The sequence below is a fragment of the Megalops cyprinoides genome, chromosome 6, assembly GCF_013368585.1.
Source record: "Megalops cyprinoides isolate fMegCyp1 chromosome 6, fMegCyp1.pri, whole genome shotgun sequence".
NCBI classification, from domain to species: Eukaryota; Metazoa; Chordata; class Actinopteri; order Elopiformes; family Megalopidae; genus Megalops; species Megalops cyprinoides.
The window spans coordinates 1,164,068-1,185,577 of record NC_050588.1 but is presented as its reverse complement, the minus strand read 5'-3'; the positions used below and the strand labels follow the sequence as shown (position 1 = coordinate 1,185,577).

Genomic DNA, 21,510 nt, shown 5'->3' with positions numbered 1-21,510 from the left:
TACAAAACGTTTATATAACAAGGCCACATGAAAGGTGCATTCAGAAAATCACCACACCTGACTACCTGTCGGTCCACCACAAGGTGTCATTACAACCAGCACCTCACTGAACGCAGAATAAGTACTATAGTAAAACATTCTCAACAACAAGCCCAATAACAATATGGTGCAATTTTAAGCTAGGAAAAATGCAAACCTGAACAGGTGTGTCTTTAGGCTGTGATGGAGAGTGGACAGCAACTGTGCTAACCACTATAGGAGCTTCATTCCACCACAGTGGGACCAGAGCAGACAGAAGACATGGCTACAAAGCAAAGTGGTCTGGACTGTATCTAGCATATATATAACTTTTTATTTGCCACTTAAGGAAACCTACAGTTTTTACCTCACATGGTGACACAGCACTGCAGTAAAAGCATATAATGCAGAAGAAAATATGACCAAGGAAATGAAATGAACCACCTATTATTCACCAAGTTACTCATCACAGTATATTGTATAGAAGTATAGAATAGTGTATATTATAGAAGTATAGAAGAGTGATTTGATACAGAAGCTACTTTGAACTCACAGAACTTCACAGAAGAAGCAACCCCTCTCCAGTAACAATTTTAACCCCCAGCAGTAAACCACTGAAACTGATTCTCATTACATCATAATTGACCCTCATTACATCACAATACATGGGTCTGGGGAAAAAAAAAAGCCCACACAAATATTGGGGGGGGGGGGGGGGACGTGTTCCCCCCAGTTCCTACACCCCTGATGAATTGTAATGTTCATTCACTATTGTTTTTTCAATGTCGAAAAGATTTTTAACATACTTCCTCCATTTTGTTCTGTTTTTCTTTTTTGTGGACATCCTGTGGCATTCCAGAGCCCTTATCTCATTTGATTGGGCTATTTTTAAAATGTATACTGTAAGTTGAAAACTGATGTCCAAGGACAGTGGTAGGGACACTGTGCTACAGGAGGCATTATCTTTTGAATGAGACCAGACAGAGTTTCTGACTCACTATGGTCATGAATGTAGGTAGCGCTCCGGTGTCCTGAAATTTTCACACAGTTTAATTTGCTAAATAAACTCCTCCTCAGCTGATATGTCGTAAGAAGTGTGGTACAAAACATCTGCCGTACATTACCCACGGGTGCTACAGATGGGTAACAAGTAGGGTTGCCACCTTTGATTTGTGAAAAACCAGGACACTTGGACCAATTTTTTTTTTTTTTTGTGGGGGGGGGGATTAAACCATATTTGCAAATATACTATGTTAACAGTTGTAGGACTGCCTATTGCCTCTCTTACCTATATTTGTCCTGACGCAGACGCACTCCCTGAGGCAGCTGCACTCACTCTGGACTCCTTTGTCTGCTGCTGTCTCTTTCTACATTAAATAGATTTTTTACTTTAAGTAAACATATACTGTGTAGTTATAATCTACTATAAAATCTAATCATATGTCCAAAGGTATACTCCCTTTAGAAATGAAAACATGATTAGATGTATTATAATAGATTATAAACAACTATTTAACTTAATGAATTTGGGAAATCTAACACTGACATGTTTCACCTCTTTTTCGCACTTTATTGCCACAATCCGTAGATAAATGGCTGTGGCCGTGAAGCACTCCGTGGTATACACTGCTAAGCTCCGCTATTGCTATCCTATCTTCCTCTGGTGAACCTTTTTTTGTCATAGATGTTAAAATGACTAGATTTTTTGCGTTTGCTTAATACAAAACTCCGGTGCTTCTTTGTTATTGCATGATTTCCAGCGCTGTTTTTTCCTTCATATTTAACTGAAATTTTGGCTGGACACAAAACACACTTGGCGAAGAACGGGTCTCCTTGGGTCGGCCTTACCCATTCAGAAAAGTTTTCTCTTTTCGACCAGTCTGAGTTGTAGCCTACGTAAATCGTTTTTTCTTTGACGCTGGTGGCTCGTCCGATTTTGTTTTGTCGTCCTCCTCGTCCGTCTCCCCCACCCCACCACACCCGAGCGGCAGACCGACAGCCTAGGCAGTTACTAGGCAATAAGGTAAGCTTTAGTATTTCCGCTACCAATCAAATAAAAGTATAGCCGTGGCCAATCGTCGCTGTGTTTTACCTGTTTTTACCCGTTTACGAGCACAAGATTGGATGTATAAACATAACCAGGAAGAAAACAGAATAGTAGTAGAAGGAAACCAAATGAGGTTTTATTTGAAACTATGAAATTCAAAATTAGAAGTACATTTTCGCAAAAAAAACCTGGACAATTCGTGTCCCGGGAAAGATTATAAATTTTCCGGGACAGTCGCTCAAAAAAGGACAATCCCGGCAAAACCGGGACAAGTGGCAACCCTAGTAACAAGTAACATTTGAAATGAACCCCCTTCCTTTCTGTAAACAAGGGCGTAGGAGAGAGTTTGATATTTGGTATTGTATATTACTGTATACGTAATCCCAGTCCTTAAAGGAGCATATATCTTGATTGAAGAATAAAACAATATCAGGATGGCTTGAAATAAGAAGGTATGCACGTGTAAACATCGCTTAAGAGCTGCACACCTCTGTTACTACTATGCTCATCTGGACATAGGAGATGCACATGCAGTTTCTAAAACTTAAAATGTCGACTGATTACTGTGGTGTTTTCACCACAAACTTGGTGCGGCGAGTAGCCCAGAATACTTCCTACGTCCTTGATTTACAAAGGCGGTTACCTCGTGAACTCAAATGTTTTTTTTTTTTAGCCCAGTGCTTTTTAAACGACTGTTGTAGCCAGAGCCTCTGGCTGTCTCGTCCCAGGTATTCTGCTGTGTCAACGAGCGGGAGCCCTGTGTTATCTTCGAAAATAAAAAACCTGTTTAATGGGTTTACTGTGATAATGATCCAGTCAGTGAAAGTGGCGCGCTCACAAAACGTGATCAGGGAGTACGATATTCCGTTTCCAAATTAAACTTTTATTTATTGGGGGGAGACGACGACGACGACAAAAATAGCCCACACAAATATTGGGGGGACGTGCCCCCAACCCCCCCCCCCCCCCCCCCCGGGTTCCTACGCCCCTAACTGTAAGCATTTAATTATGTTTAAAGTAGTTATATAAATTCATTATTAAATACTAGCAATAATAATAATTATTAGAAGTAGTAGTATTATACCATTAGCCAGAGCATCCTACATTTACGACATTATGCAGTTACACAAACCAGGTATCTCCTGACTGTATTTAGGAAATTACCTTCCCATACGCTATTGTTACGCTATGGATCCAGACCGGCAATATGTGAGTTAAAAGGTTTTTTATGCCACGCAGGCACGCTTTATTGTAAAGTTCTGGATCGTTCTAGGACCAAACTAACCGTGTAACCTACAACCTGTATTTCAACAGCAGGTTATTCGGCGAACACTGACTGGTCCGAACTATTGTAAATCACCTGCGTGAAGTTGGCACCCCAAGTATTTAAAAAGTTCGAAATGGTATTACTGTTCGTTTGTGCTACGTTTGTGCAGTAAAAAATTTCGTTTGTGCTGCTATGGTTTTTTAGATATAACAAATTATATTGCATGTGCTGTGACGTCACCCAGCACCCCAACCTCCTCCGAATTGCTCCAAAATGGTCTCGTTCGTTTGTGCTACGTTTGTGCCGGTTTGTGCCGTAAACATTTTCGTTTGTGCTGCTATGGATTTGTAGATATAAACATTGCATCTTTTGGCAATGACGTCACCCAGCACCCCAAGCTTCTCCGAATTGCTCCTAAATGGTCACGTTAGCTTCTGCTACGTTTGTGCTGGTTTGTGCCATGATAATTTTCGTTCGTGCGGTCATGCTTTGGATAAACACTGTACTTCATGGCAAAAATTCTGTGACAACTTCCAGAACGCTGCTTTCTCCATAACGAAGAAAGTGGCTTCTACTGTGCAACGTTTTGCTGGTTGGTGCCCTGAAAAAACTTACATTACATTATTTCCTGATAGGCCTACACAGAGCGCTTCAATGCCAAGAGCAATAACATTACGTGGAATCCCAGTAAACTTACGTTGTAGCGCTATTTGGCAATATCCAACACTTAAAAATGACAAGCACTTGTAGCTATTTTTTAAGCCAGCTAATTACTTACAAAGCCTGAGTTGCATTTGCTAATTAGCTGGTGAAGGTTAGTTACATAGTAGCCGTCAAGGTAATTAACGTTGTTGAATGACGTAGCGTGCATCTGCACTTGGAACTTCTCTTTCGGGGAAGGAGGTTTGGATTGCGAGCGGTCCCTCTTGACCTGTAGTGCCGTGATCACCGTCTAAAAGGGAAAGGATGGGGCAATGTCACATTTAATGATATCGACTTTGCTTAGAGTTAATATCTGAATCCAACCCAATCCACAGAGGCTATTTTGGATTGTTTCCAATAAAGTTTGAATGGCGTCAGCAATGATCACGTTATATCCGTCTAAAAAAACATAGCAGCACGAACAGATATGTTTAGCCTACGGCACAAACGTCCGGGTGTTGGTGACGTCACAGTCCATAAAATATAATGTTTAGCCTATGCCTTAAACAAAACATACAAACGTATAGTTAGTTAGCTAGCTATCTATTTTGGACAATTTGTGAATCATTACACACAGTGTTTTACAACACTAATAGCTCCCTCTGAGCCGATTAGGCCTACAACTTTGTCCAGGTTGTAGCGTTATTCGCGTCAAATCTGTGCTACTGACTAGATGTAAGTAACTTAAAAAGTAGGACAAATATCAGACAGAAACATTTAAGTTATATATATATATAAGTTATATACAGGTCAAGAGGGACCGCTCGCAATCCAAACCTCCTTCCCCGAAAGAGAAGTTCCAAGTGCAGATGCACGCTACGTCATTCAACAACGTTAATTACCTTGACGGCTACTATGTAACTAACGTTCACCAGCTAATTAGCAAATGCAACTCAGGCCTTGTAAGTAATAATTATACGGCTCCTCAGAATGCAGTAGAAAGTTCCATTGAATTGAATGGGCCATCCCAACGTTCGGAGCAATTCGGAGAAGGTTGGGGTGCTGGGTGACCTCATCGCCCAAAAATATGTTTATATCTACAAATCCATAGCAGCACAAACGAAAATTTTTACGGCACAAACGAACGAGACCATTTTGGAGCAGTTCGGAGAAGCTTGGGGTGCCGGGTGACGTCATCGCCCGAAAATGCAATGTTTATATCTAAAAAAACCATAGCAGCACAAACGAAATTTTTTACGGCACAAACGTAGCACAAACGAACAGTAATACCATTTCGAACTTTTTAAATACTTGGGGTGCCAACTTCACGCAGGTTTCTAAATCGACCCCGATCCACGACTGAGAATGAACTGTCAAAACGTTGTTGTTTACTATTGACGTGATAAACAATTGGTGTACAGTTGTTAGCTGAATATTTTTTTGTTTGATCGTTCCAACACGCAATTTTGCAGGCAACACACGCAACAGTTGTGCCTCTGTTGCCCGGGGGTGGGTGACTATCACCGTGACGTCACCACGCAGAGCTTAGCAAACGCACTTTCTGAAAGATACACTGCAAGTTGAAAGGCGAAAGGGGAAGAATTAAGAAAGAGATCAAGTCGGACTGATACATTTGGTGACATCGATCGGGTAAATGAATTTTACATGCTATACATTTAGTGTACAGTCTGATTTCATTATAAACAGAAACGATCCACATTTGTTTGTTTTTATGTTTTCGCTCAGTCAAGATGTCCCTGTTCAGCCGTGAAGGGAAATTACGAGAACGATAGCAAGCTAGCTGTAGCCTCCACTCACTGCAGGATAATCGGATTGTTAACTTCCGCAGTAGAGAAGCTTTAGTGCGTTGGTTGACATTGGTCTTCTTTATGAATGTAAACAAAACTGAAGAAGTGGGCTGTTTTTTGTACAGTTAGCTAGCCAGCATGCTAGCGGCTAGTTATGCAGCGTATCTGGTGTTAGCCAGCTGTAGCTGGTTAGCCATCGTCAACTTACATTTAGTGGACGTGGTGAATCTCATCGGCACGTTTTTAAATTTTATATTTAGCTAACGGTTAGATTGTTAAATCAGGTAACGTTCGTAGTGTCTGTATTTAATTCCAGATCCATTTTATCTTGCTAGGTAACGTTAGCTGTGGGCCTAGGTAGCTATAGCTACTGATCTGACTGCCCTGGTAACGCCCCCTGTTCGTTTATGTCAGTAAGGTAAAGCACTAATGTTATTTAACTAACTCGGTTTCCGCTGCCCTATGTTTATTTTTTGTTAAATACGTTAGGAAAGTGGTGAAACCGATCACTTAAGTCTAACAGTGTGCGCTTTCTTATTTCAACAAAACCCTGTAGCGCCTGGCCTGATGTAACCTAGTTAGACAGGCACGTTATCTGATTACATCAACATTTCATCATTAGCTAGCTGGACTAGCGAACTAACAAGGGAATGCACACTGGAGAGGCGTTTGAGTACAATTTAGCACTAGCTAACGTCAAGTCAGGCAGTCGTATTAGCCTGGCGCTTGATGGTTGAACAGAGGAAAACGTGTCACTCCTCGGTTTCAGTTCTTAGCGTGAGCAATCTTAGCTAAAATAGCAAATAGGGCATTAAAACTACGCAAACCACAACATGTATGTGTACATAGAACTGGGGAGGACTTTGGCACTGTCGCAACTGTGTAACTTGGCTAACTGAAAACATTACGATTATGTAACCAGGGTAAGGAGAAAGTGTGTGTACAGAAGCGGTTTGTAAAATTTCCTGATCCGTGGTAGAAGATCGGCAGTGTTGTAACCACAAGGTGATAATCTACTTCGTTGACCCTCTTTCTAGTTTTAATAGTTCCTCGTTCGCTGCGTGGTTGTCACCACACACAAGATACCATGTCGGAAAAAAACAAGTGAAATGTTCTTTTCTTCACACAAGCAGTGGATTTCGTATTTGTAAATACCAGATTGGTGTGGTCACATCTTAACTACGACTGGGATCACATGTGCAGGTTAGAGTTTGTTATGCCACTGTTCCTGTCCCAGAAGTAAGGTTTGAGCGTACTGGCTCACTTTTGTTTCCACTTCCTTTTCAGGTAATTTCATTCCAGAGTCAGATCACCATCAGCTGTTGAAGATGAATGTGTTTGACCGCAACATAAACTTTGATGCCCTGTTTAAATTCTCCCAAATGTAAGTGTTTAGGTTACCTCCACTCAAAAGAGTTTACATTTTTGCTTGAATTGCACAAGTTGGTTGGTTTTCATTACAGCTTCCATTTAACTGTGGCTCATCAGACCATTCCCTTGCTGTTATTAATAAAATAACCAATATTTATTTATTAAAATTGTCTTCTGGTAATTGTATATGTCTCAGTCTGGATATGTGTAAAAGCCATCATATATGTAAAAAAATCATATATAAACACTAACTTCATAATGGAGATCTTGTTGATTTAACTTTTTTCAGTTACATCACTGGATCATTTAGATTGCTTTTGCTCAGCATATGTTCTTATCCAGAGAGACTTGAATATCTTGTCATTTTACGTGTTATGCCTTATGTTACGTGTTATTTACGTGTTATGTGTAGGAGCAGGTGGCCACCTGGGACTTGAACCTTTTGGTTATAGTACATAGTACATTGTCTATAGTCTATAGTTTATAGTACATTGCTGCCTGTAGGTGTCATGGAGCATAAGCCAAGAACAAAAAAAAAGTAACAATGTAAAAAATGTTAAAAAAAAATCATTACACACACTGTGACTTCCAACAGGAGTTGTACTTACATCAGTTATTATTCAGTTTCACTGTTTATGAAACTAATGCTTCAGAAACTCGTTCTGGCTGACTGTATCTGTGCCTGCCCGGGCCACACATGTATGGAGAGATAAGCAGCACAAGGCTGCCTTTGGCTCTGATTCTATCTCTGTACTCTTTCTCTCTCTCCAGATCCCACTCCACCCGGCAGCACCTGAAGAATGTGTATGCCAGCCTGGCTGTGTGCATGTTTGTTGCTGCTGCCGGCTCCTACGTCCACGTCATCACGCGGCTCTTCCAGGTGAGCCTGTGCCTTAGTCTCTCCGGGCGCAGGCAAGGGCCACAGCCACAGTGCAATGCCCTGTTCAAGTGATATTTAAAGCATAAAATGGTTATTTGATAGAGAATTAAGAAAAAGGCAAGGTGTAGACTGGAGCTCATTGTATATGGTGACATTTGGTGTTTTGCAAGGAATTATTCTGAGTGAGGGTGTGGTTTGGGAGTCATTGTACTTGATGCAAGGTTTAGGACTGAAATGGATGCAGTTCACAAGATTCGCTGTCCTCATTCTCAGTTTTGACCTGCAGTAATGTCTGTCTGCATGTACATTGTGGTAAATGCTGGAATGTCAATTGAATGCCTGCGCCATCTTGGGTTTCGGTCCACATTTTGGCGTTGCTGTGCCGGTTTGCTTTGGTTTGACTCCAAGGCACGCAGCAGCAGAGCGACCTGACCCACTGGAACAGGATTAACAGCACCTCAACTCTGTTTCCTCCATGCATTTTTCAGGGCGGCCTACTGTCCATGCTGGGATCTCTGGGAATGATGGCGTGGCTGGCCACAACACCACACAGCTCGCAGACTGAGAAGAAGAGGCTGGCCATCCTTGCTGGATTTGCCTTCTTTACAGGTAAAGTTGTACTGTGCCGTGAAGAGCTACTTTCCAGCTAGCCTCAGAGTCACTGCTGTGAAGTGGAGAGTAGCGAAAAATCATCGCTTGTGGCAGGCAGTGAAGCGGCAGTGAAGTATGTCATTGGCGTTTGCTTCCTGTTTGACAGGTGTCGGTTTGGGGCCCGCACTGGATTTCGTCATCTCCGTTAATCCGAGGTGAGAAAACAACCTTGTTTCTTGTCCTTTTTTTAAAATAAATTAATTCAGAGTGTATACGTTCAAATGTGCGCATTGATGTAGGTTTTGACTTTTAGCGTTGACAAAGCTCCGTGTGCCTTCAGTACCGAAGAAATGAGAGACTTTTGTTCACGGTTGACTGTTTGAAACGCTCTTGTCGCTTCCTTGTCTCTGTCCAGCATCGTTGTCACGGCCTTCCTGGGCACCTCCATCATCTTCCTGTGCTTCACCCTGAGTGCCCTCTATGCCCAGCGGAGGAGCTACCTCTTTCTGGGGGGTAAGACACGCACTTGCACGCATGCACATATACATGTGCGCACATACGCTCACAGACAGACGCATACACACAGACAGACAGGCATGTGAGCTTGCATGCATGCACGTGCGTGAGTGCACAGGCATACGCATACAGGCAGGCACACACATACACACATACACACAGACACACACACATGCGTGCACGCGCACACACACATACACACACACACCTACACAGACACTTTCAGAATTGAAAGTGAAAGCATTTACATTATTTCACAAAAATATCTACATCTGAATCCATATCTCTGTGGTACTTTGTATTTCTCTTTCATGTTTAGTATACTGATAACTATTAAAATATATTAATAGTGAATTTATGGTTTTAAAATATACAGTGTGTTTTTTTGTGTGTGCTCTTTGTATTCTCAGGGACACTAATGTCTGGCTTGACCATTCTTCTTCTGGTGTCCCTGGTCAACATGTTTTTTGGATCCGTCATGCTTTTCAAGGTGAAAGTCAAGACAATGTGCAATCAACCCTTCTTTGCCAGAACACAAGAAGGTTGAATGACAAGACTAGATGGCTTATCCCATCTGAGCACATGATTTTCACTGTAGTTCAGAGTGTATCTAGCACTGTGTCAAGCCTGGTCTTCTGCATTCCCCAAGGTCTCTGCTTCTATGAGTCCTGATAGCCTGTTCCGTTCAAAAATAGATGTGTGCATAAAACATACTTCTAAGTCTCAGTGTGAAATTTACATGTAATTAACTTCCATCTGTGTCCTTGTGATCTGTGGGCCGAACTCTGATTGATGTTGCTTCTCTAATCAATGTTATTACTCCTTTTTAGAATTGCTATTAATCTGCCTCCAGTCTCCTTTTGCTGAGACTGAAAAAATTAAACCTCTTTATAACTTGAATATATATGGGTTTGACACCTGGAACCAGTCTTGTTGCCCTTCTCTTTGCTTTTATGAGAACTTTTCTGTCCCACTTGTAGTGTCCAGAATTGCACACAGCACTCTAAATGTGGTCTCAGGAAGGCATTTATGCTGACTCAGTTCCTGTGTGTCTGAGCCTTGCTGTGGGCGTGGTGTAATTATCTTTTATGGATTTACAGGCTCATATGTACCTTGGACTCACCATAATGTGTGGGTTTGTGCTCTTCGACACCCAGCTCATCATTGAGAAGGCAGAGATGGGAGATAAGGACTACATCTGGTAAGGCCTCCCTTAAATCCTCATTGTTTGTCCCTGTTCACCGAGTTTCTAGGCTTGGATGTAGGCCTGTACCAGAGTGCAACAGGACTGCATCCAGTAAGAACTGATCTTGAAAACAATTTTTTTCTGATCAAATTTTTTTCTGATCTATCTGAATGTAAATATGTCTGGCTTCAGAAACAAAGATTTGTTCAGCGTAAATCTGATTGCTTGTGACTTTTTTGTTTCTCCATTTTGAAGGCACTGTGTGGATCTTTTCCTGGACTTTGTGACCATCTTCAGAAAGCTCATGATGCTGCTCGCCATGAATGAGAAGGTAATGTCCTACTGAAAAAGTTGAAACTGCATTGAAAAAATATCCCATGTGTCATGATGAGGCTCTCTTTTGCAGTTAGCCTGTGACTGTGCAGTATGCACATAACAGCGTACACACATACTGAAAGGAGGTGTCTGTATCTGTCACACATGACTGTGATTTATCCAACCAGCTGTGTGAACTTCTATTTTGGCTCTCATTAGGGGCTGTTCATACTTCCACTATGATGGGTTCTCTCCTTTACAGGACAAGAAGAAGGAGAAGAAGTAGGCAGGAGAAGTCAACTGAACTTTAAGTTTAAAAACCAACAACATTCTGACCAGGAATAGTATCTGGAATGCTTCTGGTGCGTTTTCCTTCTCCTCTTAGTCATTGTTTTGCTTATTTTAATTTCGTATTTTGATATAGCGTCTTAATTTGAAAATGGTAGTGTTTGGATTTGGCTTCACAGAAGAGTTGATATTTGAGAATTGATGTAATAAAGTCCCTGTGCAGTGATTTCTATTTTTATTTTATTTTTGTTATTGGAAATATTGTGATGTGAACTGAAACAAAACTATTTGTATAGTTCCTGTCACTCAGTTGTTATTCATGGGCAACATGAACACCTGTGATGTAAGAATAGAGTGGTGATAATGCCGTGAGTCAAACAGGGCTTTTGAGCCTAAAATGAAATCTATGAAAAGCTGCTTTTTATATGCTTGCCATTAATACGAAAACTCTGCCCCCCCTATGTGTCTGAAAGAACTCGGATGATGGACAAAAAAATGAACTGCAGTCATTGATGCTGCAGTGATTAAATTTGTCCAACTGGGGGAGCTGTTGCTCAAATAGAAACTGTATTTGGTCACGTTAGTACAGTGGGTGTTAATGCTGTTTCTTTCTGATTCTGCTGTCATTATGATCGATAGGCAACAGGGTTTTTGGGTTGCTTGACTGGTTGTCATTGTCACCCTTCTCCTCAAAGCTTTCTCTTTCACGGACAAGTCTACTTTGACTCGATTTTTGCCAAATTTCATTTTAGGCCTTTTTGTGTTTGTCATTGTGCAAGTTGATCCCCAATTTCTTTGTGCGGATTTGTGCTTTCTGCCATTTGGAAAACCTTTGAGGGGCTGTTGAAGACTATTTATACCGAAAGAAATTAAGAAAATTTGCTCCAAATTTGTCATATGACGTATACTTGAATCTGAGGTCTGAGTGCACTTTGTAAATGTTTTAAAGGCCAATGCATACATAATTGTGTGACACTGAAAGAACTTGTCAGTGTCAGGGGAATGCTTTGGAGAGCTGTTTTCTCCTTTGTAAATGGAAGCCAAGGTCAACCAAGGAAGCAGAGAGTTAGCTTATGCCTTCCATGCCAACAGGGTTCAGAGAAAAAACACTCATCTCTTTACAGTCTATAGGGTCTTCTCAGACTGCCTGCTGTCACATAGCATTGCATGTCCTTCTGCGTGATTGCTTGGGCAGCTTCACCTACCTAGGGTAGGGATCCATTCAGTAGCCCTGCCTCTAAATTGCACAGATCTGCCTCCAAATCGCACAACATGTATTCCATGTCACATGGCCCTACTTTAAGACCCGCCGTAAGATCCGTCTCCAACTTGCTCAGACCCAACTCCAAGCTGTGCAGAGCCTGATGTGGTAGTACACTGCATGCCGACAGTGGTTTGGAAGATGTGTGAGAGGAATGGCTCGTATGGGAACCTTTCTCCCTCGACCTATCCTATGTACAGGGCAGCGAATAAGTACTTTCTGTATATGTGTGAAAGGTGTGCTTGATCCCTGCAGCCACTGTAATTGCCCACAGCTGAGATCATTACTGTTCTGATTGTTCCAGTTGATTTTGATAGCGTTTGTTAAGGTCGCTGGTGGTGTAGCCGTTTACACTTAAATTAATTACAATGTGATGAGTCCCCCTCCCCTTCCGCAAATCAGCCCATCACTCTTGTATGATTTCCAAGTGCACTTTAGAGTCCAATGAGTAGACGTCTTACAGCTGCCGAATCAGGCCACCGTTTTCCAGAAAAACTCAGGTCTCTCCTGGTTCCCACCTGCCCTGAATCTGAGCTGTAATGGCATAACTGTGCAGGGCCCTTTTCAGAAATGCAATGTGCAGCTAGCCTTCCAGGGCTGAACTTTCAAGCACTTTCCCTTCTAAAGATCGAAAATTGTCCATGGAAGAAGACGTGGCCATTTCCACTCTGTAGTTGTCAGGGAAGACTCCTATTTAGAAGACCAGATGAATTCTGTTAATATCATACAGTATGTGTTTATAGGGGGGGTGGTTTTGGAAGTCAGTTTGTCTCATCTTACATATACACTAATCTTTTAAGTACAGATTATAATACTACTACTATTAATAATGCTTTGAGTGCTATGCCTCACACCTAACAACTGATTCACTATTGCTCCAATAATCACACTACCCTCTCGTCTATTATTGGTTTATTTTGTTCCAAGACCAGTTCAAGGGAAGCGGTCAGAAGGGAGATGTTTTATTGTTACTCTCCTCTGAGCAGTTTTCTTGCAGGTTGCCTCAGCTTGGTTACCGCAAACTCACTTCAGACATCTCTCCTAGTGTTAACAGTTTTCATACACTCTTCAGTTTCTCCCACTGAGACTTTCATCATACACTCATCACAGGTTCATTCTTTATGAAACATTTTCAATGGCCACGCTTCATCGGGAGCTTCAGTAGAACTAAGAGTTAGAGATGTAAATGTCGAGTTACACCCTTTTCCTTGGTTACTCTTTATTTCCTTAGAAGTGCCAATTACATTGCCAGGTTAACGAACCATCAGCAGTTAGAGTGCTAAATAATCTGTTTTTTTTTTTTGAAAAGAAACAGCATATCCTGATAATGTGAAGAGCAAGCTTGTTTTACCTTCTGGAGATTGGTGTTATAATTTTGCTCAATTAATGTACAAATTTAAATTTGCTAAAATAAACTTTGATTAAACTAGGTGTCTTTCTGTGTAGTCATTATGCAGAAATGTGATGCGTATGTTGACAGCGTCAAACTGTTCATCTCAGAAATAGTCGTTTACTGTACACAGAAATGCCGCAGACTGGAACTCCAACATGCATGCATGTGTAACAGATGGACATTTAGCTGAGCATTGTGGACTTAAGTCTGGTCTAAATACAACTCTTTAAATGTGTTCACACAATCACAATTCACAGAAGTGTATTTACTCACATGGAGAGCATCTTGACAGGCATGCCATAGAAGCCAGCCTCAGGATCAGTTTAAGCACTAATATGATGTCACAAACCAATAGGTCAGGCCCTCAAATCGGGGTTTAAGATGCAACCAATCTGAACACCATTCATGATAATGGGTTACCTCCTCAGTATAAGTGCAAAAGAACAACAAACGGTAAGCACTTTATACTGTATATACACAAACACACACAATGTATTAGTGTGTATATTAGGGTCCCAGTTGAAAAACATGGTAGTCAAACACTTCTTTGAAACAAAGGGAGGCGTTTGTGGGTGTGTGTTGCACTGGGTTTGTAATTCTTGGGTTCAACAGGAAGTGCTCATATTAATAATGAACAGAAATTGTTCAACAAGGTCATCCTATTAAATAGGAGGGTTGTACTCCCATTTTTGTGGAAATGTCTTCAGGACAATAGCTTTTTTAATTCTATAAGATGATTGTGCATTATGGAGAGAAATGCTGTACCAAAGACTCTTGGCCCACAAGCTTCTTGCCTGCTGTCAGTTCAGCAAGTTGCTGCCACATGTAGACAGAATCATTGTCAACTTATGTCAACCGTAAAATCGGCGGTTGAGATGGCTGTATGTACCCGCTGAGTATTTACGGTCTTGTTGACTGTGGCACTGCTACTCAGCAAGACTTGAATACAGAAACGAAAAAAAATATAGCTGCAAGCAGCAATAACGGGGCCAAGTGCCAAAGCAGGCCAGAGTTGCCATGGCAAAATGATGTTATTACATCATGCATAACTATAAGCATTCACAAGCAGTTTCATGTGAAATATAAATCCCAACTTATAAACAGTTATTGGCTTAAATACTTTTTTGGTAAATACGGCACCCCCTAGAGGCAAAATACCACCAAATTTTGTGTGCATCCCCCCAATGGGGTCCCAAGTCCATGTACCAAGTTTGTTTTTGATACGTGAAAGCGTTGCAGAGATATGAGTTCACTTCCTGTTTGGCGGGTTCGCTGCTGATTTCCATTGGCTGTGTTGGGCGAACACTTTCAAAAATGAAAAATCCATTCGATAACTTTTGTGAGGATTGGTCTGAAGATCATGTGTGCCAAAGATTGGAGAAAATTTGTGACCTGTGAAACTTTTTTCGTGTTTTTGAAAAAATCCAATATGGCAGAAAATATTGATATCCAATATTGACATCAAGGATACGTTGAACTCGGCTTGACCCAAGGATTCCAACGGTACCTCATTTTTGAAAATCGGAGAAACGGTTCAAAAGTTACATGTGTAAATGCAGGTCCAACTAGCTAGAGCGCTCGTGGTGCAAATATGAAACTTGGTGAAAAGAATCAAGGGAGGGTACCGAATCAGTGTGCCAAATTTCACAACTTTTTACCAGACGGTTCTATGGGCTGCCATAGACTTCAATGATGGAAGAAAGATGTGTAATAATAATAAGAAGAAAAGGTAGAAACAAAATGGTTGCCTCGCAGCTTCGCTGCTTGGCCCCCAAAAATCTTTTTCGGTCAAGTGCGAAAAACCGCCCTAGTCGTGATCGTGCTTAGCACATGGGGTATGGCGTCAGATTTATGTCAAAAGTCACGAGCGCAGAAAACATTCTCACGCATAAAGCAGCCACCACGCACGATAGAATTTCTGCTTGGCGAGCGCTGGAGGGCATACGTGCTCGCACGGGTTAACTCTGCTCCGAGATTGCGTTACACTCGCGCAAAGTTGAATTCTGCTTGTGCGAATCGACCTGAGTTTTGACAATTTGGGGGCGGAAACCAAGGCAGGCATTGGCCCTCTTACGATTGGTCATTTTCAATGCAGTCACCCACCCACACCCACACGGCCTCCTTGAACCTTGATTGACAGCTTCCGTTAATTGAACGACAGGCATGTGTTTGGCCAGAGGCTTGTCATTTTACATTTACATTTATTTATTTAGCAGACGCTTTTATCCAAAGCGACATACAAAAGTGCAAATAGGCCTAGTGGACAAACAACAGGCACAAGGGCAAGATGTGTACAGGTCATAGGCTACAATGCAGATAGTGCTGAAGCTGAGCGCAAGGTCAGTGTAGCGAGACAGAACTAATCTGATCTGAGGTTACAAATATCACATACAGTCACTGGGACAATAAAGTGCTGCTATACTACCTAGGCAAATACGTGCTACAAAATACAACGTAAGAGATAGTGCTACAAGTATGAGCCAAGAATCTTAGATCTTAGGTCAAATGGCAAGGGTGTCAGTCCAGGTAGAATCTGAAGAGGTATGTCTTCAGTCCACATCTGAAATTTCAAACAACTGAGAAATTTCAAACAACTGAGTCCTGACAACAAGTTCAGAGTTAAAGACACAGTGGACGGAACAATGGCGGCGACACCTGAATATTTACATGTAAGTGAGACTGATAGATGACTTCGTCTAACAACCCAGTAATTTACTTATTCTGAGGTTTGGTTGGAACATGTAAATAGCTATTACGTTAGCAATAACGTTAGCTAATTAACGTTAGCTATGCTTCCCCTCTCATTCAGCCGATTGCATGCGATAGACCAAAGGTTAAGTAATGTTAAAGTAAGTAAATTGCTGGGCTGTTAGACGAAGCACTATCAGTATCACTTACATGTAAATATTCAGGTGTCGCCGCCTATGGGGCGCCGTTTGTAAAAATGTATACACTGATTTATCCTGCACAGTTTTTGCACATTTAACATTGTCAAATGTAAAAAAAATGCAGTACAATTTTAACCTGTCACTTTTTCATACATTTACAGACAAATTGATGCAAATCTGTCAAAGTGTTTTTCAAGGGTAATATTTTTCAATAATGAAAAATATGAAATAATAACTTGTGTAAATATAAGTGTTAAATGTAAATGTTAAATGTAAATGTTAAATATAAATGTAAATGTAAATTGATGAAAAGTTAGCAAGAGCTAAATGAGCTCCGGCTAACGAGATAAAGGGACACATTTTTGGAAATGTGTGTGAAAATTTGCTCTTATGTAGTCGTAGACAATACAGCACATGATGGTTATGCGATGACATATGTCCGTCACGGACCAGAAACACAGTCGGTGAACTCGTAGTATGTTAACTTGCAAAGAAACTGCTAGCTATTACCTTGGTAAGGTTACTAGAGGAGAGGAGAGGAGCTCAAAGATGTCTTTACAGACATCTTCAACACCTCCCTGAGCCAGGCAGTTGTCCCTACCTGCTTCAAAGCAACCACAATAATACCTGTGCCAAAGAAGCCATCCATCCAGCTTCAATGACTACCGCCCTGTTGCACTGACGCCCATCTTAATGAAGTGCTTCGAACGGTTCGTCATGCAGCACATCAAATCCATCCTCCCTCCCTCCCTGGACCCATTCCAGTTTGCATATCGAGCCAACCGGTCCACAGATGACGCAATCTCCACTGCTATCCACTCAGCCCTCACCCATCTGGAAAAGAAGGGCTCATATGTGAGAATGCTGTTCATAGACTTCAGCTCAGCATTCAACACATTCATCCCCATGCAGTTAATTCAGAAACTGGATCACCTGGGCCTTAGCACTTCACTATGCAACTGGTTACTGGACTTCCTCACTGGAAGACCACAGGCAGTTCGGGTCGGCAACCACACATCCAGCAACATCATACTGAATACTGGGGCCCCTCAGGGATGTGTGCTTAGCCCCCTTCTCTTTACGATGCTGACCCATGACTGCACACCAAAGTACAGCTCCAACATCTTCATCAAGTTTGCGGATGACACAACTGTGGTGGGTCTCATCACCAACAAAGATGAGGCTAACTACAGGACAGAGGTGAGCCAACTTGCCAAGTGATGTGGCGACAACAATCTCTCCCTGAATGTGAAGAAAACAAAGGAGATGGTCGTCAACTTCAGGAGAGAGCACACCCAGCATCATCCTCTGACCATCAATGGTGCAGCTGTGGAGAGGGTGAGCAGCACCAAGTTTCTGAGTGTGCACATAACAGAGGACCTCTCCTGGTCAAACAACACCACATCACTGGCCAAGAAAGCTCAGCAACGCCTCTACTTCCTCCGCAAACTGAGGAAAGCCAGAGCCCCAGTTCCCATCATGTGCTCCTTCTACTGTGGCACCATTGAGAGCATCCTTACAAGCTGCATCACTGTGTGGTTTGGAAGCTGCACCACCACCAACAGGAGAACCCTGCAGCGCATAGTGGATGCAGCAGAAAAGATCTCTGGTGCCTCACTCCCCTCCCTCCTGGACATCTACAACACATGCCTAGCCCGTAAATCACAGAGCATTGCTGGTGACCCCACTCACCCATCGTACATGCTCTTCAGTCCCCTCCCATCTGGGAGGAGATTCAGAAGCCTCCAGGCCTGTACCTCAAGGTTGACGGACAGCTTCATCCACCAGGCTGTTAGGAAGTTGAACTCTCTTCCCACCCTCAGCCATCTGCTCCAACACAGAACTGAACTTTGACCCCCCCCCCCCCCCCCCATACTGAAGTCTAGACTATTCTCCACCCATTCCTACTCCCAACATTAATCACGCACAAACTCACACAGATCTACACAGTCACTTTACTTATATAACAGTCTACATCAGCTGCTACAATCTGTTATATTTTTATATTTCTAAACCTACTATGTGCCTTGATGCCCTTGCTGTAAATATTTGTAGCTTGTCCTGTCACAAATGTCATACATTTTTATTTATGTCTGTGTTATTGAGCCATTTGTGTTTATTGTATATCTGTGAAAATTCTTGTTCTTGTCTCTCAGTGTCACTGTGTTACGTCTAACTGTTGTATTGTTACTGTGGGTTATCCTCTGTATGTCCTGTGCATATTGGAGAATTGACAATAAAGTTGTCTCCACATTTGCATATTAGATTTATATTTAACATTTAACATTTACATTTATATTTAACATTTACATTTATAACATTTACATTTAACACTTATATTTACACAAGTTATTATTTCATATTTTTTATTAATGAAAAATATTACCCTTGAAAAAGACTGTGACAGATTTGCATCAATTTGTCTATTAATGTATGAAAAAGTGACAGTATAAAATTGTACTGCATTTTTTTTTACATTTGACAATGTTAAATATGCAAAAACTGTGCAGGATAAATCAGTGAATACATTTTTACTAACGGCGCCCCATAGTCGCCATCGTTCCGCCCACTGTGTCTTCAGCTCCGAACTTGTTGTCAGGACTAAGTTGTTTGAAATAACAAGCCTCTGGCCAATCACATGCCTGTCGTTCAATTAACGGAAGCTGTCAATCAAGGTTCAAGGAGGTCGTCTGGGTGTGATTGCGTTCAAAATGACCAATCATAAGAGGGCCAGTGCCTGCCTTGGTTTCCGCCCCCAAATTGTCAAAACTCAGGTCGATTCGCACGAGCATAATGCAATCTCGAGAGCAGAGTTAACCCGCGCGAGCACGTATGCCGTCCAGCGCTCGCCAAGCAGAAATTCTATTGCGCGCGGTGGCTACTTTGTGCGCGAGAATGTTTTATGCGCTCGCGACTTTTGACATAAATCTGACGCCATACATGGGAGGACCGTCAGATTTTCACTCCCTGGTTTTCATTCCATCTGGAGTGTGACTCACATGTGATTCAATGATTGGATGAGAACCCATAATCGGTCCGTTTTCTCGTTTGCGTTTCACATTTTTGTGAAGAGGCAAACCCTCTTATCCACACTGACTTGCAAGACGAGGGTACAACAGCGGCTATAATGAAATCACAAGAACAACGGTACACACAACAGGACAGTCCACATCTGAACATGTATCACTCTACCGCACACTGCTGAAATATCTCCTGCCATTGTAATACAGTAATGATAGAATGCGTTTCAACAAGCGCATTTGATCCACCGATGTCCATGTGGCCACTCCCCTGCCTGCACGAACGTACTACGAAAAAACAGGCAGTTAGCCTAAACCTGCAGGGGGGAAAACGGCCAGGAGGTCAGTGTGTCATTGCTATGAGGTACTGTTTTTACCGTTTATCCAAAGCAGTGCGAAGATCGCTGACAGAGTTCCCACGTCAAGAAAGACACCTGATCTCAGTGTGAGCCCCTTGGGACATTCAGTATGTTACATATTCTGTGTCTATAGGACCCATTTACGGTGGATGTTGTAGCTAGCTGTTGTAATATTGCTTCAATACAACGTTTCACTTATCTGAAATGTGATATAAATTCCACTTAAAGTCAATTCTCATTTAAACAATAGCATGTCAATCCAGGACAGTAAACACATCCAACTTTTAAAATAAACCATAGAAATAAAATGAAGAATACAGTGAAATAATTCATCAGTATGACACTGTGTGTACAAAATAACAGGGTACATTGTTGTGCAATTTACAATTCTATGCAGTGACAGGAAAACACAGTAAGAAATGCACTGTGGTATAATTCACAGTTGCCTATATCCTGCCAGCAGCTCTGGCATTTTAACAGAAATGTTTAAAGCGCCAGTGTTCCGTAGTGTTGTCGTTAGTTTCTCTTTTCAAAAAACTGTCCTGTTCTCATTGTTTTTAGGAACTGATCGTGTCGGGTCTGTCTTTATTTCTGGTATACTCATAGACATCTCTCCATCTGTCACTGTTAGTCACACTGCACCAGTGGATGAGCCAAACACTGAAGCAGAAAAATCGTAGCGTTCTTCCAACAGCAATACTAATACTTGGACAAGTGCAGTTTATTGGATTCTATGGCTGCTCATGACATCATGACATGACATCTTTTCAAACCAAATCCGTTGGTGTTATCCGTGCTGTTAACGCTTCCTATGATAAGAAGCTTTAACAGTGAAAGTATTCTCCCAAATGAATCACACGAGGCACATTTGGGACATAGATGAATCTCACTATGTGCATTTACTTTTTCTTTTTCTTTCTTTCTTTTTTGGCTGATGATTATTATATTGACAATTTAACACATTTGAGTTTGGACTTGTCAATTTCACTAGGTACCCGACCTATAAAAACCTATATAGACACTAAGGATCTGTATTGGTATGAATAGTATATTCATTTAAATGTGAATATTTGATCAATTGTTCAAATTGTCCAACCATGAACTTTTGGATTCCTTGAAGCAGTGCATGAAAGTCCAGGTCTTTCTGTGTGAAGACTGATTCACTGCTGTGTGATCTTTGTCCACCCACACATTCAGGCAAGAAACTGAAGAACATCGATGAATCACCTGCTGTTTCACTCTGGGTTCTCTGGCTCTCCTTCGGGAATATTCATGAAGAAGAATAAAGCTCTGGATTCTTTAATGTTAATAATAAAGCATTCGATCCAAGTTAACGATCTGGTGATTGAAACATTTGAATAATCAAACGTGCTAGTGTCCCTCTGACAACCAATGTCCAGCCTGGCCCAACATGGTGTCGCAAACCATTTTCGCTCCTGGGGAAACCTTCAGCAGACACTGTGGTGTAAGTTTGCTCTCCGCTGTTTTTCAATCATTCCAGGGAGCAAAGAATTGTGTCTGAGTATGTAAATTAATGCAAAAATAAATCACCTTTTGAAATCAGGAAGTAGTTCTACTGCATGTCACTTGGTGTCTGTATCTACATAGGCCTACAGGTTAGTGGTGCCGTATGGGCATGAAGTTGGCAAACCAAGCTCAC

At 41.7% G+C, this 21,510-nt stretch overlaps 1 protein-coding gene across 1 annotated transcript; it reads left to right on the top strand.

The window, feature by feature from the left end:
- The first annotated feature begins 5,510 nt into the window (after positions 1-5,510).
- On the top strand, positions 5,511-13,542 carry tegt (testis enhanced gene transcript (BAX inhibitor 1)). The gene is made up of 10 exons (XM_036531921.1): positions 5,511-5,624; positions 7,070-7,166; positions 7,925-8,033; positions 8,522-8,642; positions 8,791-8,839; positions 9,040-9,137; positions 9,551-9,630; positions 10,241-10,341; positions 10,582-10,657; positions 10,904-13,542. Exons 2-10 carry the CDS (start codon positions 7,111-7,113, stop codon positions 10,925-10,927), a joined length of 714 nt encoding a protein of 237 aa, XP_036387814.1. The 5' UTR covers positions 5,511-5,624; positions 7,070-7,110; the 3' UTR covers positions 10,928-13,542.
- The last annotated feature ends 7,968 nt before the right edge of the window (positions 13,543-21,510 follow it).